We start from the raw sequence: 26,435 nt of genomic DNA, 5'->3' as shown, positions 1-26,435 counted from the left end.
TGTGGTGATCGATGGTGTCAAAGGCAGCACTAAGGTCTAGTAGCACGAGGACAGATGCAGAGCCTCGGTCTGACGCCATTAAAAGGTCATTTACCACCTTCACAAGTGCAGTCTCAGTGCTATGATGGGGTCTAAAACCAGACTGAAGCATTTCTGTATACATTGTTTGTCTTCAGAAAGGCAGTGAGTTGCTGCGCAACAGCTTTTTCTAAAATTTTTGAGAGGAATGGAAGATTCGATATAGGCCGATAGTTTTTTATATTTTCCGGGTCAAGGTTTGGCTTTTTCAAGAGAGGCTTTATCACTGCCACTTTTAGTGAGTTTGGTACACATCCGGTGGATAGAGAGCTGTTTATTATGTTCAACATAGGAGGGCCAAGCACAGGAAGCAGCTCCTTCAGCAGTTTAGTAGGAATAGGATCCAGTATGCAGCTTGAAGGTTTAGAGGCCATGATTATTTTCATCATTGTGTCAAGAGATATAGTACTAAAACACTTAAGTGTCTCTCCCGATCCCAGGCCCCTCGCAGAGCTGTGCAGATCCAGGACAGCTAAGCCCTGGAGGAATACGCAGATTCAAAGAGGAGTCCGTAATTTGCTTTCTAATGGTCATGATCTTTTCCTCAAAGAAGTTCATGAATTTATCACTGCTGAAGTGAAAACCATCCTCTCTTGGGAATGCTGCTTTTTAGTTAGCTTTGCAACAGTATCAAAAAGAAATTTTGGATTGTTCTTATTTTCCTCGATTAATTTGGAAAAGTAGGATGATCGAGCAGCAGTGAGGGCTCTTCGGTACTGCACGGTACTGTCTTTCCAAGCTAGTCGGAAGACTTCCAGTTTGGTGTGGCGCCATTTCCGTTCCAATTTCCTGGAAGCTTGCTTCAAAGCTCGGGTATTTTCTGTATACCAGGGAGCTAGTTTCTTATGACAAATGTTTTTCGTTTTTAGGGGTGCAACTGCATCTAGGGTATTGCGCAAGGTTAAATTGAGTTCCTCAGTTAAGTGGTTAACTGATTTTTGTCCTCTGACGTCCTTGGGTAGGCAGAAGGAGTCTGGAAGGGCATCAATGAATTTTTGTGTTGTCTGAGAATTTATAGCACGACTTTTGATGCTCCTTGGTTGGGGTCTGAGCAGATTATTTGTTGCGATTGCAAACGTAATAAAATGGTGGTCCGATAGTCCAGGATTTTGTGGAAAAACATTAAGATCTACAACATTTATTCCATGGGACAAAACTAGGTCCAGAGTATGACTGTGGCAGTGAGTAGGTCCAGAGACATGTTGGACAAAACCCACTGAGTCGATAATGGCTCCGAAAGACTTTTGGAGTGGGTCTGTGGACTTCTCCATGTGAATATTAAAATCACCAAAAATTAGAATATGATCTGCTATGACTACAAGGTCTGATAGGAATTCAGGAAACTCAGAGAGGAACGCTGTATATGGCCCAGGAGGCCTGTAAACAGTAGCTATAAAAAGTGATTGAGTAGGCTGCATAGATTTCATGACTAGAAGCTCGAAAGATGAAAACGTCATTTTTTTTTTGTAAATTGAAATTTGCTATCGTAAATGTTAGCAACACCTCCGCCTTTGCGGGATGCACGGGGAATATGGTCACTAGTGTAACCAGGAGGTGAGGCCTCATTTAACACAGCAAATTCATCAGGCTTAAGCCATGTTTCAGTCAGGCCAATCACATCAAGATTATGATCAGTGATTAGTTCATTGACTATGACTGCCTTTGAAGTGAGGGATCTAACATTAAGTAACCCTATTTTGAGATGTGAGGTATCACGATCTCTTTCAATAATGGCAGGAATGGAGGAGGTCTTTATCCTAATAAGATTGCTAGGGTGAACACCACCATGTTTAGTTTTGCCCAACCTAGGTCGAGGCACAGACACAGTCTCAATGGGTATGGCTGAGCTGACTACACTGACTATGCTATTGGCAGACTCCACTAAGCTGGCAGGTTGGCTAACAGCCTGCTGCCTGGCCTGCACCCTATTTCACTGTGGGGCTAGAGGAGTTAGAGCCCTATCTATGTTGGTAGATAAGATGTTGGTAGACCATTGACCTATCTAAGTTGAGCCTCTACCTATCTACCGTTGATCTATCTAAGTTGAGCCTCTACCTATCTAAGTTGACCCGCTACCTATCTAAGTTGACCCTCTACCTATCTAAGTTGACCCTCTACCTATCTAAGTTGACCCTCTACCTATCCACCATTGACCTATCTAAGTTGAGCCTCTACCTATCTACCGTTGATCTATCTAAGTTGAGCCTCTACCTATCTAAGTTGACCCGCTACCTATCTAAGTTGACCCTCTACCTATCTAAGTTGACCCTCTACCTATCTACCGTTGACCTATCTAAGTTGACCCTCTACCTATCTAAATTGACCCTCTACCTATCTAAGTTGACCCTCTACCTATCTACCGTTGACCTATCTAAGTTGACTCTCTACCTATATAAGTTGACCCTCTACCTATCTACCGTTGACCTATCTAAGTTGACCCTCTACCTATCTACTGTTGACCTATCTTAGTTGACTCTCTACCTATCCAACATTGACCTATCTAAGTTGACCCTCTACCTATCTACTGTTGACCTATCTAAGTTGACCCTCTACCTATCCACTGTTGACTTATCTAAGTTGACCCTCTATCGATCTACCGTTGACCTATCTAAGTTGACCCTCTACCTATCTACCGTTGACCTATCTAAGTTGACCCTCTACCTATCTAAGTTGACCCTCTACCTATCTACCGTTGACCTATCTAAGTTGACCCTCTACCTATCTAAGTTGACCCTCTACTTATCCACCATTGACCTATCTAAGTTGACCCTCTACCTATCTAAGTTGACCCTCTACTTATCCACCATTGACCTATCTAAGTTGACCCTCTACCTATCTACCGTTGACCTATCTAAGTTGACCCTCTACCTATCTAAGTTGACCCTCTACTTATCCACCATTGACCTATCTAAGTTGACCCTCTACCTATCTAAGTTGACCCGCTACCTATCTAAGTTGACCCTCTACCTATCTAAGTTGACCCTCTACCTATCTACCGTTGACCTATCTAAGTTGACCCTCTACCTATCTAAGTTGACCCTCTACCTATCTACTGTTGACCTATCTAAGTTGACCCTCTACCTATCCACCATTGACCTATCTAAGTTGAGCCTCTACCTATCTACCGTTGATCTATCTAAGTTGAGCCTCTACCTATCTAAGTTGACCCGCTACCTATCTAAGTTGACCCTCTACCTATCTAAGTTGACCCTCTACCTATCTACCGTTGACCTATCTAAGTTGACCCTCTACCTATCTAAGTTGACCCTCTACCTATCTACTGTTGACCTAACTAAGTTGACCCTCTACCTATCCACCATTGACCTATCTAAGTTGAGCCTCTACCTATCTACCGTTGACCTATCTAAGTTTACCCTCTACCTATCTACTGTTGACCTATCTAAGTTGACCCTCTACCTATCTACTGTTGACCTATCTAAGTTGACCCTCTACCTATCTACTGTTGACCTATCTAAGTTGACTCTCTACCTATCCACCATTGACCTATCTAAGTTGAGCCTCTACCTATCTAAGTTGACCCTCTACCTATCTACTGTTGACCTATCTAAGTTGACCCTCTACCTATCCACCGTTGACTTATATAAGTTGACCCTCTATCGATCTACCGTTGACCTATCTAAGTTGATCCTCTACCTATCTAAGTTGACCTTCTACCTATCTACCGTTGACCTATCTAAGTTGACCCTCAACCTATCCACCATTGACCTATCTAAGTTGACCCTCTATCGATCTACCGTTGACATATCTAAGTTGACCCTCTACCTATCTACCGTTGAACCTCTACCTATCTACCGTTGACCTATCTAAGTTGACCCTCTACCTATCTAAGTTGATCCTCTACCTATCTACCATTGACCTATCTAAGTTGACCCTCTACCTATCCACCATTGACCTATCTAAGTTGACCCTCTACCTATCTAAGTTGACCCTCTACCTATCTACTGTTGACCTATCTAAGTTGACCTATCCACCATTGACCTATCTAAGTTGAGCCTCTACCTATCTACCATTGACCTATCTAAGTTGACCCTCTATCGATCTACCGTTGACCTATCTAAGTTGACCCTCTACCTATCTACTGTTGACCTATCTAAGTTGACCCTCTACCTATCTAAGTTGACCCTCTACCTATCTACTGTTGACCTATCTAAGTTGACCCTCTACCTATCTACCATTGACCTATCTAAGTTGACCGTCTACCTATCCACAATTGACCTATCTAAGTTGACTCTCTACCGATGTCCCATTGACCTATCTAAGTTGACCCTCTACCTATCTAAGTTGACCTTCTACCTATCTACTGTTGACCGATCTAAGTTGACCCTCTACCTATCTAAGTTGACCCTCTACCTATCCACCATTGACCTATCTAAGTTGACCCTCTATCGATCTACCGTTGACCTATCTAAGTTGACCCTCTACCTATCTAAGTTGACCCTCTACCTATCTACTGTTGACCTATCTAAGTTGACCCTCTACCTATCTAAGTTGATCCTCTACCTATCTACCATTGACCTATATAAGTTGACCCTCTACCTATCTACCATTGACCTATCTAAGTTCACCCTCTACCTATCTACTGTTGACCTATCTAAGTTGACCCTCTACCGATCTAATTTGACCCGCTACGTATCTACCATTGACCTATCTAAGTTGACCCTCTACCTATCTAAGTTGACTCTCTACCTATCTACCGTTGACCTATCTAAGTTGACCGTCTACCTATCTACCGTTGACCTATCTAAGTTGACCGTCTACCTATCTACCGTTGACCTATCTAAGTTGACCCTCTACCTATCTACTGTTGACCTATCTAAGTTGAACCTCTACCTATCTACCGTTGACCTATCTAAATTGACCCTCTACCTATCTAAGTTGACCCTCTACCTATCTACCGTTGACCTATCTAAGTTGACTCTCTACCTATCCACCATTGACCTATCTAAGTTGAGCCTCTACCTATCTAAGTTGACCCTCTACCTATCTACTGTTGACCTATCTAAGTTGACCCTCTACCTATCCACCGTTGACTTATATAAGTTGACCCTCTATCGATCTAACGTTGACCTATCTAAGTTGATACTCTACCTATCTAAGTTGACCTTCTACCTATCTACCGTTGACCTATCTAAGTTGACCCTCAACCTATCCACCATTGACCTATCTAAGTTGACCCTCTATCGATCTACCGTTGACATATCTAAGTTGACCCTCTACCTATCTACCGTTGAACCTCTACCTATCTACCGTTGACCTATCTAAGTTGACCCTCTACCTATCTAAGTTGATCCTCTACCTATCTACCATTGACCTATCTAAGTTGACCCTCTACCTATCCACCATTGACCTATCTAAGTTGACCCTCTACCTATCTAAGTTGACCTATCCACCATTGACCTATCTAAGTTGAGCCTCTACCTATCTACCATTGACCTATCTAAGTTGACCCTCTATCGATCTACCGTTGACCTATCTAAGTTGACCCTCTACCTATCTACTGTTGACCTATCTAAGTTGACCCTCTACCTATCTAAGTTGACCCTCTACCTATCTACTGTTGACCTATCTAAGTTGACCCTCTACCTATCTACCATTGACCTATCTAAGTTGACCGTCTACCTATCCACAATTGACCTATCTAAGTTGACTCTCTACCGATGTCCCATTGACCTATCTAAGTTGACCCTCTACCTATCTAAGTTGACCTTCTACCTATCTACTGTTGACCGATCTAAGTTGACCCTCTACTTATCTAAGTTGACCCTCACCCCTAAGTTGACCCTCTACTTATCTAAGTTGATCCTCTACCTATCTACCATTGACCTATATAAGTTGACCCTCTACCTATCTACTGTTGACCTATCTAAGTTGAGCCTCTACCGATCTAATTTGACCCGCTACGTATCTACCATTGACCTATCTAAGTTGACCCTCTACCTATCTAAGTTGACTCTCTACCTATCTACCGTTGACCTATCTAAGTTGACCGTCTACCTATCTACCGTTGACCTATCTAAGTTGACCCTCTACCTATCTACTGTTGACCTATCTAAGTTGAACCTCTACCTATCTACTGTTGACCTATCTAAGTTGACCCTCTACCTATCTAAGTTGACCCTCTACCTATCTACCATTGACCTATCTAAGTTGACCCTCTATCGATCTACCGTTGACCTATCTAAGTTGACCCTCTACCTATCTACTGTTGACCTATCTAAGTTGACCCTCTACCTATCTAAGTTGACCCTCTACCTATCTACTGTTGACCTATCTAAGTTGACCCTCTACCTATCTACCATTGACCTATCTAAGTTGACCGTCTACCTATCCACAATTGACCTATCTAAGTTGACTCTCTACCGATGTCCCATTGACCTATCTAAGTTGACCCTCTACCTATCTAAGTTGACCTTCTACCTATCTACTGTTGACCGATCTAAGTTGACCCTCTACTTATCTAAGTTGACCCTCTACCTATCTAAGTTGATCCTCTACCTATCTACCATTGACCTATATAAGTTGACCCTCTACCTATCTACTGTTGACCTATCTAAGTTGAGCCTCTACCGATCTAATTTGACCCGCTACGTATCTACCATTGACCTATCTAAGTTGACCCTCTACCTATCTAAGTTGACTCTCTACCTATCTACCGTTGACCTATCTAAGTTGACCGTCTACCTATCTACCGTTGACCTATCTAAGTTGACCCTCTACCTATCTACTGTTGACCTATCTAAGTTGAACCTCTACCTATCTACCGTTGACCTATCTAAATTGACCCTCTACCTATCTAAGTTGACCCTCTACCTATCTACCGTTGACCTATCTAAGTTGACTCTCTACCTATATAAGTTGACCCTCTACCTATCTACCGTTGACCTATCTAAGTTGACCCTCTACCTATCTACTGTTGACCTATCTTAGTTGACTCTCTACCTATCCAACATTGACCTATCTAAGTTGACCCTCTACCTATCTACTGTTGACCTATCTTAGTTGACTCTCTACCTATCCAACATTGACCTATCTAAGTTGACCCTCTACCTATCTACTGTTGACCTATCTAAGTTGACCCTCTACCTATCCACCGTTGACTTATCTAAGTTGACCCTCTATCGATCTACCGTTGACCTATCTAAGTTGACCCTCTACCTATCTACCGTTGACCTATCTAAGTTGACCCTCTACCTATCTAAGTTGACCCTCTACCTATCTACCGTTGACCTATCTAAGTTGACCCTCTACCTATCTAAGTTGACCATCTACCTATCTACTGTTGACCTATCTAAGTTGACCCTCTACCTATCCACCATTGACCTATCTAAGTTGAGCCTCTACCTATCTACCGTTGATCTATCTAAGTTGAGCCTCTACCTATCTAAGTTGACCCGCTACCTATCTAAGTTGACCCTCTACCTATCTAAGTTGACCCTCTACCTATCTAAGTTGACCCTCTACCTATCCACCATTGACCTATCTAAGTTGAGCCTCTACCTATCTACCGTTGATCTATCTAAGTTGAGCCTCTACCTATCTAAGTTGACCCGCTACCTATCTAAGTTGACCCTCTACCTATCTAAGTTGACCCTCTACCTATCTACCGTTGACCTATCTAAGTTGACCCTCTACCTATCTAAATTGACCCTCTACCTATCTAAGTTGACCCTCTACCTATCTACCGTTGACCTATCTAAGTTGACTCTCTACCTATATAAGTTGACCCTCTACCTATCTACCGTTGACCTATCTAAGTTGACCCTCTACCTATCTACTGTTGACCTATCTTAGTTGACTCTCTACCTATCCAACATTGACCTATCTAAGTTGACCCTCTACCTATCTACTGTTGACCTATCTAAGTTGACCCTCTACCTATCCACCGTTGACTTATCTAAGTTGACCCTCTATCGATCTACCGTTGACCTATCTAAGTTGACCCTCTACCTATCTAAGTTGACCCTCTACTTATCCACCATTGACCTATCTAAGTTGACCCTCTACCTATCTAAGTTGACCCGCTACCTATCTAAGTTGACCCTCTACCTATCTAAGTTGACCCTCTACCTATCTACCGTTGACCTATCTAAGTTGACCCTCTACCTATCTAAGTTGACCCTCTACCTATCTACTGTTGACCTATCTAAGTTGACCCTCTACCTATCCACCATTGACCTATCTAAGTTGAGCCTCTACCTATCTACCGTTGATCTATCTAAGTTGAGCCTCTACCTATCTAAGTTGACCCGCTACCTATCTAAGTTGACCCTCTACCTATCTAAGTTGACCCTCTACCTATCTACCGTTGACCTATCTAAGTTGACCCTCTACCTATCTAAGTTGACCCTCTACCTATCTACTGTTGACCTAACTAAGTTGACCCTCTACCTATCCACCATTGACCTATCTAAGTTGAGCCTCTACCTATCTACCGTTGACCTATCTAAGTTGACCCTCTACCTATCTACTGTTGACCTATCTAAGTTGACCCTCTACCTATCTACTGTTGACCTATCTAAGTTGACCCTCTACCTATCTACTGTTGACCTATCTAAGTTGACTCTCTATCGATCTACCGTTGACCTATCTAAGTTGATCCTCTACCTATCTAAGTTGACCTTCTACCTATCTACCGTTGACCTATCTAAGTTGACCCTCAACCTATCCACCATTGACCTATCTAAGTTGACCCTCTATCGATCTACCGTTGACATATCTAAGTTGACCCTCTACCTATCTACCGTTGAACCTCTACCTATCTACCGTTGACCTATCTAAGTTGACCCTCTACCTATCTAAGTTGATCCTCTACCTATCTACCATTGACCTATCTAAGTTGACCCTCTACCTATCCACCATTGACCTATCTAAGTTGACCATCTACCTATCTAAGTTGACCCTCTACCTATCTACTGTTGACCTATCTAAGTTGACCTATCCACCATTGACCTATCTAAGTTGAGCCTCTACCTATCTACCATTGACCTATCTAAGTTGACCCTCTATCGATCTACCGTTGACCTATCTAAGTTGACCCTCTACCTATCTACTGTTGACCTATCTAAGTTGACCCTCTACCTATCTAAGTTGACCCTCTACCTATCTACTGTTGACCTATCTAAGTTGACCCTCTACCTATCTACCATTGACCTATCTAAGTTGACCGTCTACCTATCCACAATTGACCTATCTAAGTTGACTCTCTACCGATGTCCCATTGACCTATCTAAGTTGACCCTCTACCTATCTAAGTTGACCTTCTACCTATCTACTGTTGACCGATCTAAGTTGACCCTCTACCTATCTAAGTTGACCCTCTACCTATCCACCATTGACCTATCTAAGTTGACCCTCTATCGATCTACCGTTGACCTATCTAAGTTGACCCTCTACCTATCTAAGTTGACCCTCTACCTATCTACTGTTGACCTATCTAAGTTGACCCTCTACCTATCTAAGTTGATCCTCTACCTATCTACCATTGACCTATATAAGTTGACCCTCTACCTATCTACCATTGACCTATCTAAGTTCACCCTCTACCTATCTACTGTTGACCTATCTAAGTTGACCCTCTACCGATCTAATTTGACCCGCTACGTATCTACCATTGACCTATCTAAGTTGACCCTCTACCTATCTAAGTTGACTCTCTACCTATCTACCGTTGACCTATCTAAGTTGACCGTCTACCTATCTACCGTTGACCTATCTAAGTTGACCGTCTACCTATCTACCGTTGACCTATCTAAGTTGACCCTCTACCTATCTACTGTTGACCTATCTAAGTTGAACCTCTACCTATCTACCGTTGACCTATCTAAATTGACCCTCTACCTATCTAAGTTGACCCTCTACCTATCTACCGTTGACCTATCTAAGTTGACTCTCTACCTATCCACCATTGACCTATCTAAGTTGAGCCTCTACCTATCTAAGTTGACCCTCTACCTATCTACTGTTGACCTATCTAAGTTGACCCTCTACCTATCCACCGTTGACTTATATAAGTTGACCCTCTATCGATCTAACGTTGACCTATCTAAGTTGATCCTCTACCTATCTAAGTTGACCTTCTACCTATCTACCGTTGACCTATCTAAGTTGACCCTCAACCTATCCACCATTGACCTATCTAAGTTGACCCTCTATCAATCTACCGTTGACATATCTAAGTTGACCCTCTACCTATCTACCGTTGAACCTCTACCTATCTACCGTTGACCTATCTAAGTTGACCCTCTACCTATCTAAGTTGATCCTCTACCTATCTACCATTGACCTATCTAAGTTGACCCTCTACCTATCCACCATTGACCTATCTAAGTTGACCCTCTACCTATCTAAGTTGACCCTCTACCTATCTACTGTTGACCTATCTAAGTTGACCTATCCACCATTGACCTATCTAAGTTGAGCCTCTACCTATCTACCATTGACCTATCTAAGTTGACCCTCTATCGATCTACCGTTGACCTATCTAAGTTGACCCTCTACCTATCTACTGTTGACCTATCTAAGTTGACCCTCTACCTATCTAAGTTGACCCTCTACCTATCTACTGTTGACCTATCTAAGTTGACCCTCTACCTATCTACCATTGACCTATCTAAGTTGACCGTCTACCTATCCACAATTGACCTATCTAAGTTGACTCTCTACCGATGTCCCATTGACCTATCTAAGTTGACCCTCTACCTATCTAAGTTGACCTTCTACCTATCTACTGTTGACCGATCTAAGTTGACCCTCTACCTATCTAAGTTGACCCTCTACCTATCCACCATTGACCTATCTAAGTTGACCCTCTATCGATCTACCGTTGACCTATCTAAGTTGACCCTCTACCTATCTAAGTTGACCCTCTACCTATCTACTGTTGACCTATCTAAGTTGACCCTCTACCTATCTAAGTTGATCCTCTACCTATCTACCATTGACCTATATAAGTTGACCCTCTACCTATCTACTGTTGACCTATCTAAGTTGACCCTCTACCGATCTAATTTGACCCGCTACGTATCTACCATTGACCTATCTAAGTTGACCCTCTACCTATCTAAGTTGACTCTCTACCTATCTACCGTTGACCTATCTAAGTTGACCGTCTACCTATCTACCGTTGACCTATCTAAGTTGACCCTCTACCTATCTACTGTTGACCTATCTAAGTTGAACCTCTACCTATCTACCGTTGACCTATCTAAATTGACCCTCTACCTATCTAAGTTGACCCTCTACCTATCTACCGTTGACCTATCTAAGTTGACTCTCTACCTATATAAGTTGACCCTCTACCTATCTACCGTTGACCTATCTAAGTTGACCCTCTACCTATCTACTGTTGACCTATCTTAGTTGACTCTCTACCTATCCAACATTGACCTATCTAAGTTGACCCTCTACCTATCTACTGTTGACCTATCTAAGTTGACCCTCTACCTATCCACCGTTGACTTATCTAAGTTGACCCTCTATCGATCTACCGTTGACCTATCTAAGTTGACCCTCTACCTATCTACCGTTGACCTATCTAAGTTGACCCTCTACCTATTTAAGTTGACCCTCTACTTATCCACCGTTGACCTATCTAAGTTGACCCTGTACCTATCTACCGTTGACCATCTACCTATCTACCGTTGACCTATCTAAGTTGACCCTCTACCTATCTACCATTGACCTATCTAAGTTGACCCTCTACCTGTCCACTGTTGACCTATCTAAGTTGACCTTCTACCTATCTAAGTTGACCCTCTACCTATCTACCGTTGACCTATCTAAGTTGACCCTCTACCTATCCACCGTTGACCTATCTAAGTTGACCCTCTATCGATCTACCGTTGACCTATCTTAGTTGACCCTCTACCTATCTAAGTTAAACCTTTACCTATCTACCATTGACCTATCTAAGTTGACCCTCTACCTATCTAAGTTGACCCTCTACCTATCTAAGTTGACCCTCTACCTATCTACCGTTGACCTATCTAAGTTGACCCTCTACCTATCCACCGTTGACCTATCTAAGTTGACCCTCTACCTATCTAAGTTGACCGTCTACCTATCCACCCTCTACCTATCTAAGTTGACCCTCTACCTATCTAAGTTGACTCTCTACCTATCCACCATTGACCTATCTAAGTTGACCCTCTACCTATCCACTGTTGACCTATCTAAGTTGATCCTCTACCTATCTACCGTTGACCTATCTAAGTTGACCCTCTACCTATCTACCGTTGAACTAAGTTGAACCTCTACCTATCTACCATTGACCTATCTAAGTTGACCCTCTACCTATCTACTGTTGACCTATCTAAGTTGACCCTCTACCTATCTACCGTTGACCTATCTAAGTTGACCCTCTATCGATCTACCGTTGACCTATCTAGGTTGACCCTCTACCTATCTAAGTTGACCCTCTACCTATCTACCGTTGACCTATCTATGTTGACCCTCTATCGATCTACCGTTGACCTATCTAAGTTGACCCTCTACCTATCTAAGTTGACCCTCTACCTATCTACCGTTGACCTATCTATGTTGACCCTCTATCGATCTACCGTTGACCTATCTAAGTTGACCCTCTACCTATCTAAGTTGACCCTCTACCTATCTACCGTTGACCTATCTAAGTTGACCCTCTATCGATCCACCGTTGACCTATCTAAGTTGATCCTCTACCTATCTAAGTTGACCCTCTACCTATCTACCGTTGACCTATCTAAGTTGACCCTCTACCTATCTAAGTTGACCCTCTACCTATCTAAGTTGACCCTCTACCTATCTACTGTTGACCTATCTAAGTTGACCCTCTACCTATCTAAGTTGACCCTCTACCTATCTACTGTTGACCTATCTAAGTTGACCCTCTACCTATCTAAGTTGACCCTCTACCTATCTAAGTTGACCCTCTGCCTATCTAAGTTGACCCTCTACCTATCTAAGTTGACCCTCTACCTATCTACTGTTGACCTATCTAAGTTGACCCTCTACCTATCTACTGTTGACCTAACTTGACCCTCTACCTATTCATGACAAAATCAATATCTCAGAGTTGCTTAAGTGTGTTTCATTACAGTGCTAGATGTTTAGCATTTTGAATGGAGTAATTGTATGTATATTTGCAGGATGTATTTAGGTAAGTAGCTAATTGTTCTCTCTGACTCTCTCTCTCTCTCTTTTTTCCCCCCTCATCTCTCTTCTCTCTCTTCTCTGTCTCAGGTTCCAAAGTGGTGAATCCCTTCAGGTTCCTGGAGATCTTTGAGTCCTGGGGGCCCTACATAGACGGAGAGCTGATTAAGGAGCAGGCTGTGACTGCCTTCCAGAAGGGCCACTGGCAGAAGGAGAAACCAGTCCTCCTTGGTATGGACCACTTGAAATACACTCACATCTAACCAGAACAGCTTTTAATGGCTGGCCCCCATATCAACACTTAATAATACATTTAACTTGGCAGATGTCTTTCAGGATACTCAAGAACACCTTACATTAAAAGTAGGTACTCTGTACTACTGTACTAGTGAAGACGTCTGTTACACACTTAAGTTTACAGAGGTGGTTCGGTGCTTCTGTAATGACGAGTAACCTTTGCCAGAGACCTGAAGAGTTGCATTGGCTCCCCAAGCCAATGCCTAGGCTTTGGCTAAGCTGGCTAATGCTGTGACTTAATTGGATTGAGTAGTTGAATGTTAGACGTGAAGTGCAATTGGTTCCCTCTCAGCTGGCCACTCGACATAACACACCTGTAGGAGAGATTCTTCGTCCCTGATGTGTTCTGCGTCCTTCCCTTCTACAGGATCCATGGTTATATTCATACCAGGGTTGTGTTCATTAGGGCACGCAATGGAAAATGTTTTAAAACATTCAATAGAACATTTAAATTATTCCCTGTTTCATCCCAATTTCTTCTGTTTGGTGCCTAATGAACACAACCAAGATTATACCAGAATGTTTGGCCCAACATTTTGAGGACATGTTGTTGACGTACAATAACCTTGCAGGGACCACGTCAGAGGAGGGGGTGATCTTTGTGTACGGGGTCTTCACTAAGCCTGTGTCTGCGGTGGAGTGCACCGTCTACACCACAGCCATCTTCAAACAGCACAGCCTCAGGATCCTACGCAAGTACCTGCCCCTGTACAAGGACATTGACCGACGGGACATGCTGGCTCAGGTAAAATCTGACTTTCACAGGGGGTGCGTCCCAATAATCTCTCCTTTCTCCCACAGTGTGCACTTATTCACTTCCCTTCATGGATTTGGCAAGAAATTACTGGTATGGAAACTCTCTATCCTATGCCTACACCAATCCAATGCTTTTAAATGTGTAGGGAGTAGTGAATGGGTCCAGACTTCAGGAAGAAGTCTGGACCCATGAGATCATTGAGATCATTGGGACATAGCCAGGGAGAAACTCACAGTGATGTCCATGCAAACATGTTAGTAAAAAAAAGACAAATCAAAATGTAGAAAGGACACTGATCAATCCTCCCAAAAAGTAATGTTTTACATTAAAGTCAACAAAAGTTTTGGCAATGTTCATTGTCAGGTTGAAGACCAGGCAATGGTTGAAAACGAAAAAATTTCCACTGTTTTCTAATGTGCAGAATGAATGACATGGCAATCTGTACACATTACAAGATTATGTGTGGTCACTGACGATGAACAATATCTCACCACCATATCACAACTTATTCAAGTGTAACAAAACACACATTAGACAATTAACTACAGTGGGGGAAAAAAGTATTTAGTCAGCCACCAATTGTGCAAGTTCTCCCACTTAAAAAGATGAGAGAGGCCTGTAATTTTCATCATAGGTACACGTCGACTATGACAGACAAAATGAGAAAAAAAATCCAGAAAATCACATTGTAGGATTTTTAATGAATTTATTTGCAAATTATGGTGGAAAATAAGTATTTGGTCACCTACAAACAAGCAAGATTTCTGGCTCTCACAGACCTGTAACTTCTTCTTTAAGAGGCTCCTCTGTCCTCCACTCGTTACCTGTATTAATGGCACCTGTTTGAACTTGTTATCAGTATAAAAGACACCTGTCCACAACCTCAAACAGTCACACTCCAAACTCCACTATGGCCAAGACCAAAGAGCTGTCAAAGGACACCAGAAACAAAATTGTAGACCTGCACCAGGCTGGGAAGACTGAATCTGCAATAGGTAAGCAGCTTGGTTTGAAGAAATCAACTGTGGGAGCAATTATTAGGAAATGGAAGACATACAAGACCACTGATAATCTCCCTCGATCTGGGGCTCCACGCAAGATCTCACCCCGTGGGGTCAAAATGATCACAAGAACGGTGAGCAAAAATCCCAGAACCACACGGGGGGACCTAGTGAATGACCTGCAGAGAGCTGGGACCAAAGTAACAAAGCCTACCATCAGTAACACACTACGCCACCAGGGACTCAAATCCTGCAGTGCCAGACTTGTCCCCCTGCTTAAGTCAGTACATGTCCAGGCCCGTCTGAAGTTTGCTAGAGTGCATTTGGATGATCCAGAAGAGGATTGGGAGAATGTCATATGGTCAGATGAAACCAAAATATAACTTTTTGGTAAAAACTCAACTCGTCGTGTTTGGAGGACAAAGAATGCTGAGTTGCATCCAAAGAACACCATACCTACTGTGAAGCATGGGGGTGGAAACATCATGCTTTGGGGCTGTTTTTCTGCAAAGGGACCAGGACGACTGATCCGTGTAAAGGAAAGAATGAATGGGGCCATGTATCGTGAGATTTTGAGTGAAAACCTCCTTCCATCAGCAAGGGCATTGAAGATGAAACGTGGCTGGGTCTTTCAGCATGACAATGATCCCAAACACACCGCCCGGGCAACGAAGGAGTGGCTTCGTAAGAAGCATTTCAAGGTCCTGGAGTGGCCTAGCCAGTCTCCAGATCTCAACCCCATAGAAAATCTTTGGAGGGAGTTGAAAGTCCGTGTTGCCCAGCGACAGCCCCAAAACATCACTGCTCTAGAGGAGATCTGCATGGAGGAATACCAGCAAAATACCAGCAACAGTGTGTGAAAACCTTGTGAAGACTTACAGAAAACGTTTGACCTGTGTCATTGCCAACAAAGGGTATATAACAAAGTATTGAGAAACTTTTGTTATTGACCAAATACTTATTTTCCACCATAATTTGCAAATAAATTCATTACAAATCCTACAATGTGATTTTCTGGAGAAAAAAATTCTCAATTTGTCTGTCATAGTTGACGTGTACCTATGATGAAAATTACAGGCCTCTCTCATCTTTTTAAGTGGGAGAACTTGCACAATTGGTGGCTGACTAAATACTTTTTTCCCCCACTGTATGTGTAAGATCTCAACTCTGACACGCACAGTGGTGGCTTTCCAGGTAGTCTTTTTTTGCGTCTCATTAGATCGCTATTTTATTTTTATTTATTTTACCTTTATTTAACTAGGCAAGTCAGTTAAGAACACATTCTTATTTACAATGACGGCCTACACCGGCCAAACCCGGACGACGCCGGGCCAATTGTGCACCGCCCTATGGGACTCCCAATCACGGCCGGTTGTGATACAGCCTGGAATCGAACCAGGGGGTCTGTAGTGACGCCTCAAGCACTGAGATACAGTGCCTTAGACCACTGCGCCACTCGGGAGCTATATCATATTGTGGTTCCTGCAACAAGATCCCACTCATCCAGGCACACAGTATATGTAGATACCACTCACCACAGGCTCCAGATCAGTGGTTGTAGGGCCAGACGGTCACGTCTGCACCTTTTGTAATACAGGCGACCTGGAACGTGCCCACAGTATCTGTAGATACCACTCACCACAGGCTCCAGATCAGTGGTTGTAGGGCAAGATGGTCACGTCTGCACCTTTTGTAATACAGGCGACCTGGAACGTGCCCACAGTATCTGTAGATACCACTCACCACAGGCTAGACAGTCAAGTCCACTTCAATAAAGATGACCTGGAAAGCACCCACCACAACATCTGTAGATACAGCTAACCACCGCTAACCAGGCTCCAGATCATGGGTTGTAGGACCAGACAGTCACATCTGCATTGACTCACCTGAGCAGCCAGTGGACTGTAGAGCGAGGCCTCGGAGCGTGATGAGGACACATCTGCCCATCTCCTCGCTTCGTCTCACCGCATCTAGATGAGCCTTGCTGAGCTCTGGGGAGAAGGTTTCACTAGGTACAGATCTAGGATCAGCTTCCCCTCTCCCAATCCTAACCTACAAAAATGCAAAACTGACCCAAGAAAAGCGTCTAGGGGGTACCTTCACCCTACTCCCCAAGCTGAAAATCTCTTACTCAATCCTCTGTGGAGTGCTCTGTCCAAGTCATCATAAAAATGAGGACGGACTCAATCAGTATAATTATAGGCTACCAAATTTGTATTAGGTTCAGAATAATTGTTTGATTAACCAAACTATTACAACAACCCAGAGAACTATGTTTCTAACTGCCTGAATTATTTTAGAGGTAAATATTCTGATTTTAATCAGGGGTGGAAAGAGTACTGAAATATCCTACTCAAGTAGAAGTAAAATTACTGGTGTAAAAAAACGACTCAAGTAAAGTTTACATCTGATAGTTTGGTTCTTCAAAGTGCAACTCCCCATGGTTACCAGCAGAGGGGCTAAAAGACTACTTTCTGTTTAGGCTCCTCCCATAGCCATCCTCAAATAATCATTAGTAGTGCTGTCTGTAGCAGAGTGCCATTGTCTCTTTGGGATGTAAACCACACAGTGGCAGCAGATCAAACCTTTAGGAAATAAAAGAGAGACACAGAGGAAGACCACCCAATCACAGTTTCTCCAAGCTGCAGATCTAGGATCAGCTTCCCCTCCCCAATCCTAACCTTAACCATTATTGGGGGAAATGCAAAACTGACCGAAGATCAGTGTCTAGATGCAACTTCACCCAATCACAGCCAGAGAGCTGACCTCAGATATCCTGGGATGCAGAATATGTCTCCATTTCACTACCAGCTCAGGCTAGATGATGTTCAGTGTGGATTACAGGATAAACTGACTCCACCCACACTAGAGACAACAACAGACGATGAATACATAAACTGCATCAGTAGAAACATGCATTCACTGTAGTGAGGGGAAAATGTGAAACAGATAGCTAGAATGGTAAATAGCCTCAGGCACTTTCTCTGAATGTTTTGAATCTAAAGTGAGAGATGAGTGTGCTGAGAGAGGCTGGGGGCAGAAGGTGACACTCCCATACCTGTTTAGTATTCATATACAGTTCACTGTCAGACTGTGGTGTGTGTGTGTGTGTGTGTGTGTGTGTGTGTGTGTGTGTGTGTGTGTGTGTGTGTGAGAAGCAGAATAGGAGGAAGGACCCCACCCCCCTTCCTAAAGGACAGGTTCCAGGGGAGGGGAGGGTCATGACAAATGTCAGCAATTGCACTGAGGCCACATGGCTCTGCCTGGGAGGGGGAGGGAGAAGGGGAGGTAAAGAGAAATGAGGGGGAGAGAGAGAGGGGTAGAGAAATGAGGGGGAGAGAGAGAGGGGTAGAGAAATTAGGGAGAGAGAGAGGGGTAGAGAAATGTATGCACTCACTAACTGTAAGTCGCTCTGGATAAGAGCGTCTGCTAAATGACTAAAATGTAAAATGTAAATGTAGAGAAAGTGAGCTAGGGAGAGGGAGGGGGAGAGAAAGTAAGCTGGGGAGAAGGAGGGGGAGAGAAAGTGAGCTAGGGAGAGGGGGAGAGAAAGTGAGCTGGGGAGAAGGAGGGGGAGAGAAAGTGAGCTGGGGAGAGGGAGAGGGAGAAGTGAAAGGGAGATGCTGACATCAGAACAAAGTGACTTAGTGCTGGATTCAATCCGTAGTGCTAAAGTGCGGCGTTACAGCGTGATTGAAATTTAAAGCCAATGTCCCACGTTAGCGGAGGCTGCATTCACGGTAAACGATGCACATGTCGGCTCAATGGGAAATTACCTTTACATTTAGATTGCGCAGTCTGTAACGCTTCAGCGATACAGATTGAATCGAGCCCTTAGTTCAGGATATAAAGTGTTTGCACCTTAGCAAAGTTTGCACCTACTATTCCCTCAGGGTAAGAGTGGGTGGGTGCACACACACACACACTGTATCTGTGTGTATTTAGCCTCGCTACTGTTATTTTTACTTTATTTTTTACTTAACTCTTATTTTTCTTAAAACTGCATTGTTGGTTAAGGGCTTGTTAGTAAGCATTTCACTGTAAGGTCTACACCTGTTGTATTCAGCGCATGTGACAAATAAAATTTGATTTGATCTGTCTGTTTGTATGCCCCATGTTGTGTATGCCTCCTGCTGGGCATGCTGCTGTATATACAGTATCACTCCTTTGAGGAGACTAAGGGCTACAGGTGTTCTAGATGATTCTGTATATAGCTCCTTTGAGGAGACTGAGGGCTACAGGTGTTCTAGATGATTCTGTATATATCTCATTTTGAGGAGCCTGAGGGCTACAGATGTTCTAGATGATTATGTGCCGCGTAGGTGGCTGCCCTGAGTGTATTCCTGACTATAGTTTCCAGGTAACAAGCGAGAAAAAAGGCTTTGAACGCCAGTTCTGCAGCACACACACTAGCCAATAGGGACTCTTATCTCTCTGTTTGTTGAGAATGTTGACCCTTACACTGGGTAGCAGTTCACAAAATAAATATAGTTTGGATGAACCTAAGTTGGTCATAAGAAGAAGATCTAGGATGTAGGTTATTATTAAACCACCCTGGAGTTGCATGTACACTTTTAGATAAAAGGCTTCTTTGAGGTTTCTTTGCCGAAGGTTTTACCTGGAAGCTTTTATGGAGGGTTCTACCCGGCAAAAAAAAAGTTTGCCTGCAACAAGGGACATGCCGAAAAACCCTTTGGTTTGGTTTGGTTTGGTTTGGTTTGCTTCTAGGTAGCACCTTGTTCTTTATCACATAGCCCTGATATTATCTCTGTGCAACATGACAGTTCCATCTGCCTTCACTGTACTTTTTCTAACCTTGTATTGAACTCAATGACCTCTCTGTTTACCCACCAGATTGTATTGACCTCAATGACCTCTCTGTTTACCCCCAGATTGTATGGACCTCACTGACCTCTCTGTTTACCCCCAGATGGTATTGACCTCAATGATCTCTCTGTTTACCCCCAGATGGTATTGAACTCAATGACCTCTCTGTTTACCCCCAGATGGTATTGAACTCAATGATCTCTCTGTTTACCCACAGATTGTATTGAACTCAATGACCTCTCTGTTTACCCACCAGATTGTATTGACCTCAATGATCTCTCTGTTTACCCCCAGATGGTATTGAACTCAATGATCTCTCTGTTTACCCACAGATTGTATTGAACTCAATGACCTCTCTGTTTACCCACCAGATTGTATTGACCTCAATGACCTCTCTGTTTACCCCCAGATTGTATTGACCTCAATGATCTCTCTGTTTACCCCCAGATGGTATTGAACTCAATGAGCTCTCTGTTTACCCCCCAGATTGTATTGACCTCAATGACCTCTCTGTTTACCCCCAGATTGTATTGAACTCAATGACCTCTCTGTTTACCCCCAGATGGTATGGACCTCACTGACCTCTCTGTTTACCCCCAGATGGTATTGACCTCAATGATCTCTCTGTTTACCCCCAGATGGTATTGAACTCAATGAGCTCTCTGTTTACCCCCCAGATTGTATTGACCTCAATGACCTCTCTGTTTACCCCCCAGATTGTATTGACCTCAATGACCTCTCTGTTTACCCCCAGATTGTGACAGACTATGTCTTCCTGTGCCCCTCCCGCAAGGCGGCCCGGGCGGGCACCAAAGCGGGCAGCGCTGTGTGGATGTACGTCTTCGACCATGTGGCGTCGGACCACAGTGTGTGGTCGGGTCTCTCCTTCTGCTATGAGCACGCGTGTCACGGCGCCGAGCTGCCTTTCCTCTTTGACACGGCCTCCGTGGCCAACTTCACGCTGGCCCCGCCCGAGCGGCTGCTGTCCAATCGGATGCTGTGTTACTGGGGGGCGTTCGCCCACACCGGGGACCCGGCCTCACGGGTGCAGCAGACTGGCTTCTGTAGACAGCAGCGCCTGCCAGCCTGGCCCCGCTACTCGGACAGCAGCTCCTGGCTGGTCATGAACTTCACTGTACGCTCCCACTCCCAGGTGGGCACCAGGGACCATATCTGTGACTTCTGGGACAAGCTGGGCATCTATTAGGGCATAGGGGTGGGCATGGGGCGGGCAAGGTGTTGGTATTGGTTATGTATGCATACATAGTGTGTTAAGTCACATTTGGCAATTCACCCTACAGTGGGAATGGTTATGACACCCTGTATACACCATTTATAGAGTATGACTTATGCTTAGACATGATTTGTGAAGCACTTATGTAGTCCTTATGAAGCCTTTATGTATGCTATATAAAGCCTTTGTAAATTGTACTTTGTTTAAAGTGGGACCGAAGCTGATTGTGTTTGTTATAACTGTTTGACATCAGCTGACATTCAGTGACATGACCTCTTATAGAAGATTACTCTATTGTCCATTTAGAACATGAGTAATGGACGTTTTCTTTTGCATATCCCATTCTCCCCGGTAGACATACACATACAGGACATGTACATAGAGGGGTTAGGGCTAGAGCCAGGGTCAGACACATTTGTTATGTCATGTTTTTGACTGTATTATGATGATGTTATAACATACAGTTTATGACTATTATGACAGTGTAATAACAGTTTGACTATTATGACTGTTATAACATAGTTTGACTATATTATGACTTATAACATAGTTTATGACTTAGGACTGTTCTAACAGTTTGACTATATTATGACTTATAACATAGTTTATGACTTGACTGTTATAACATAGTTTAACTATATTGACTTATAAAATACAGCTTGACTTATGGCAGTGTTATAACATTTTATGACTTATGACAGTGTTATAACAGTATGACTATATTATGACAGTGTTAACAGTTTATGACTATATTATGACAGTGTTAACAGTTTATGACTATATTATGACAGTGTTAACAGTTTATGACTATATTATGACAGTGTTAACAGTATGACTATATTATGACAGTGTTAACAGTATGACTATATTATGACAGTGTTAACAGTTTATGACTATATTATGACAGTGTTAACAGTATGACTATATTATGACAGTGTTAACAGTTTATGACTATATTATGACAGTGTTAACAGTTTATGACTATATTATGACAGTGTTAACAGTTTATGACTATATTATGACAGTGTTAACAGTTTATGACTATATTATGACAGTGTTAACAGTTTATGACTATATTATGACAGTGTTAACAGTTTATGACTATATTATGACAGTGTTATAACGTACAGTTCTAATAAAGTGTTACAGATGTAGTATCCAATGAGGGTAAGAGAAGGCAGGGGGAGGCGGGGATGAACGCTACAGTCATCCTTCTCTCCCCCGATGTACCAAGCATATCTGTGTATCGACTTCGGAACGATTGCATGTTTTTATTTTCCTTCTTCCTTTTTCTAACCCTTTCTCCTTCCCAGCTGCTTATCATTTGTTGTGATTTGTTGGCTACGTACTTGAGAACCCCTACATGAATACCCCACTGTCGCTGTACATGTGAATCATTTTGGATAATGTGTTTTCTATGACAAATAAATCACAGTGAGAAATACTCAATGTCATCTTCGTGACCTGAATACATACATACTGATGAATGACATCTAGAAGGTCTCTCTAGCTCTCTTTCCCTGTCCTTCTCTCTAGCTCTCTTTCCCTGTCCTTCTCTCTAGCTCTCTTTCCCTGTCCTTCTCTCTAGCTCTCTTTCCATCCACCTTCTCTCTAGCTCTCTTTCCCTGTCTTTCTCTCTAGCTCTCTTTCCATCCCCCCTTCTCTCTAGCTCTCTTTCCATCCCCCCTTCTCTCTATCTGTAACTCTCCCTCTTTGCCTCGCTCTTTTTTCATTCTCTCTATTCTGCTCACTTTCTCTCCAGCCATCCATCTCTCTCTCCAGCCATCCACCTCTCCCTCTCCATCCCCTCTCTCTCTATCTTTCTCTCCCTCCCCCCTCCTACAAACCCACATGCTCACGCAGGCATAACAGGCTACTTATTTACTGAGGAAAAGTATCCATTTCACAGCAGTAAGCCCAGATCAATAGAAAAGGGTATCTAGAATCTCAAAACGCCCCTAAGGCAACTGAGGTCGTGGGTAATTCCCTCTTGAACATGTCTACTTCCTTGTTAAACGGCAGGGCTACAGATTACAATGCATTCTCAATAGAGGTGTAGGGTGAAGTTGCCCCTAGACGCTGATCTTGGGTCAGTTTTGCATTTCCCCCACTAATGGTTAAGGTTAGGATTGGGGGAGGGGAAGCTGATCCTAGATCTGTACCTAGGGGAAACTTCACCCCAGATCCTGTGTCACGATGGTTTATAGACTGGACGGACCAAGGCGCAGCGTGATAAGCATACATGTTTATTTAAACGAATGAACACGCGACAAAACAACAAACGAAACGTGAAGTCCAAGGTAACACACAAACATACCATAACTGGAACAAGATCCCACAACCCACTAGTGCCAATAGGCTGCCTAAGTATGGTCCCCAATCAGAGACAACGAGCTACAGCTGCCTCTGATTGGGAACCACCCCGGCCAACATAGATCTACACATTCTAGATCTAAACATAGAAAATCAACATAGCAGAACACAACACAGAAAATACACACCCTGACTCAACAAATACGAGTCCCCTGAGTCAGGGCGTGACATCCTGAATAGGCTACAAAGGATGGCTCATGTTATCCTATCCATAATCTACTATAAGATAGCTAGCATCAAAATATTAATTAACCTGTAATTTATGTCATCTTGAACTGTATTCACCACCCGGAGGGTAGGTATAAAGCTCTGAGGACAAATGTAATGGTATTATATCATTGAATTGTAATATCATACGGAAATAAGCCTAAGGAAAATGTAATTCATTAATTCAGGCATGATGTTCTGACTCTGGATTTTAATATATCAGAACTTTCCCTATTTTTTGGAGTTTCCCCGCCGCGTTGCTAGCATTCAGGTTTTGGGTTAGAAATTACCATAGCCACTACATTGATTCAGTGTATTTACAGTGCATATCTGGACGTCCCAAATGGCACCCTATTCCCTTCATGGTGCGTGGACCCTGGTCAAAAGTAGTGCACTATGTAGGGAATAGGGTGCCATTTGGGAAGCAGTCCTGGAGTACATGGCTCTCAATGTCAATGGAAGCCACTGTGATACATCCCTATTTTCCCCTCTCTTATGGTGGCCTCTCTTCTAGATGCCAAACTCACCGCAGTCTCTGACCTTTTCCCTCCACTGTGTCAGCCTACGCCATGCGCTCGCAAGCACTTGGATGCAGGCACACAAACACAAACACACACACACACACACATACATGCATGTAAGCACACACACATAAGCACAGACAGACAGACAGACACACACTGCCGGTACAGTCCCACATTGATTGTGACATGTGCTGACACCAAAAGAGAGAGATCCATATCAACCTCATTAACACTGAGCTCTACTGGATGTTCACCTTCCCTTACAAAGTTGTCTAATACCAACATGAACTGCATTACTATGCCATCGATTGAGTGGTCAGAGATGGCTGGATATCTAATCAATGGCAGCTAATCATAGACCCACACTAATGGCTAGTTCCTGAGTGGGGTTTTTTCTCTCTCTCTCTCTCTCTTTCCAAATCGTATGATCATCAGTGGGGACGAGAAAACTCAGAGACTATCCACCTCATCCACTTATAATGAGGGAATGGCCTGAGTCAATGGCTGATTGTCACTGGGATCTAAATGATCTGTGGCACTCTGTGCGAGCAGAGGCTTTGCATGGACACATTCCAAAAATATCTGATTATGGCCACGATGGCGGCAATTAAAAATCAGATGACAGCTCCGCTCTGCACGTCGGCCATGCAGCAAGCCAGGATGCAGCAGTATGAAGTGTTGTTGTTGACTTTGAATGCAGCCTCTTCTCTCACATGGAAGAGAGACTAATTTAGTTGTTTTAATTCTGGCCCTGAAAAACCTTTGCAATTAAAAATGGGAAACTATGTGAAATCCCACAAACACATACTGTGATTTTAAAGTATTTCTGATTACATCAGGCAGCTGTGTGATAATTGGGGGGGGGATACAGAGGATCAACATTCTTTGAAGATAACATTTTGACTGATTGACTCCTTTGGCATCAGAGGCAACTGATGGAATAAGAGGTAACATAACCAGTATTCATCCTCTGAAATTGCCTCAACGTGTTGAAGTCTCAAGGGCAACTGTGAGTGGAGATGAAATTAGTCCTCTTGTCGTTGCAAATTCAAAATGAGTCAGAAAAGCCCCTAGCAGTTGTCTCTAGAGCTCTGTGTAAAAGTGTACTTGTTTTCCAAAATGGCACTCTATTCCCTATATAGTGTACTACTTTTGATCAAAGTCCTATGGGCCCTGGCCAAAAGTAGTGCACTATATAGAGAATAGAGTGCCATTTGGGACGCAAGCCTTTGAGTTGCTGTTTTCGTGTTCTGGAAAAGTCCAGCCGTTGTCTTACATCTCAATAAGAGAACATTGTTTTGTCTTGTGTGCTGGGGGCATGCACCAGGGAGTACAAAGTCCTGTCTTGTCTGAAATCGAGCAGATATTATTCCTCTCTTTGGTACTCAAATAACAGTCTTTGATACATTTCATTTCTGAAGACTTTTGGACACAAAATGGCTGCCAATGGGTCGTTGTGAACGCAGATAAGAAATGTGTGTTGGAGATGTATGTTATTACGAGTTGAAGTTATGGGTACTGCAACAAGACCATGGAGTCTGTATGTATAATGACTACACAAACCGTAGGCCTACTGAGCAATATACACTGACAATACCAAACATTAGGAACATCTTCCTAATATTGAGTCCTCCCCTTCATCTACACTGATTGAAGTGGATTTAGGGAGGGGAAGCTGGTCCTAGATCTGTACCTAGGGGAAACTTCACCCCAGATCCTGTGTCACGATGGTTTATAGACTGGACGGACCAAGGCGCAGCGTGATAAGCATACATGTTTATTTAAACGAATGAACACGCGACAAAACAACAAACGAAACGTGAAGTCCAAGGTAACACACAAACATACCATAACTGGAACAAGATCCCACAACCCACTAGTGCCAATAGGCTGCCTAAGTATGGTCCCCAATCAGAGACAACGAGCTACAGCTGCCTCTGATTGGGAACCACACCGGCCAACATAGATCTACACATTCTAGATCTAAA

At 43.2% G+C, this 26,435-nt stretch overlaps 1 protein-coding gene across 1 annotated transcript in view; it reads left to right on the top strand.

The window, feature by feature from the left end:
* LOC121543367 (crystal protein) overlaps nt 1-22,787 on the top strand; it is a 46,612-nt gene extending 23,825 nt beyond the window's left edge. The window contains exons 6-8 of the mRNA XM_041853180.2: nt 13,318-13,458; nt 14,097-14,269; nt 20,864-22,787. Coding sequence (XP_041709114.2) covers nt 13,318-13,458; nt 14,097-14,269; nt 20,864-21,316 — 767 coding nt within the window. The 3' untranslated portion in view covers nt 21,317-22,787. The remainder of the gene's footprint in view (nt 1-13,317; nt 13,459-14,096; nt 14,270-20,863) is intronic.
* Nucleotides 22,788-26,435: the final 3,648 nt, after the last annotated feature.

This window comes from Coregonus clupeaformis, chromosome 28 (genome assembly GCF_020615455.1).
Source record: "Coregonus clupeaformis isolate EN_2021a chromosome 28, ASM2061545v1, whole genome shotgun sequence".
Lineage (NCBI taxonomy): Eukaryota > Metazoa > Chordata > Actinopteri > Salmoniformes > Salmonidae > Coregonus > Coregonus clupeaformis.
Note: the sequence above shows the minus strand (reverse complement) of the source record. Positions and strands in the feature narration are given on the sequence as shown.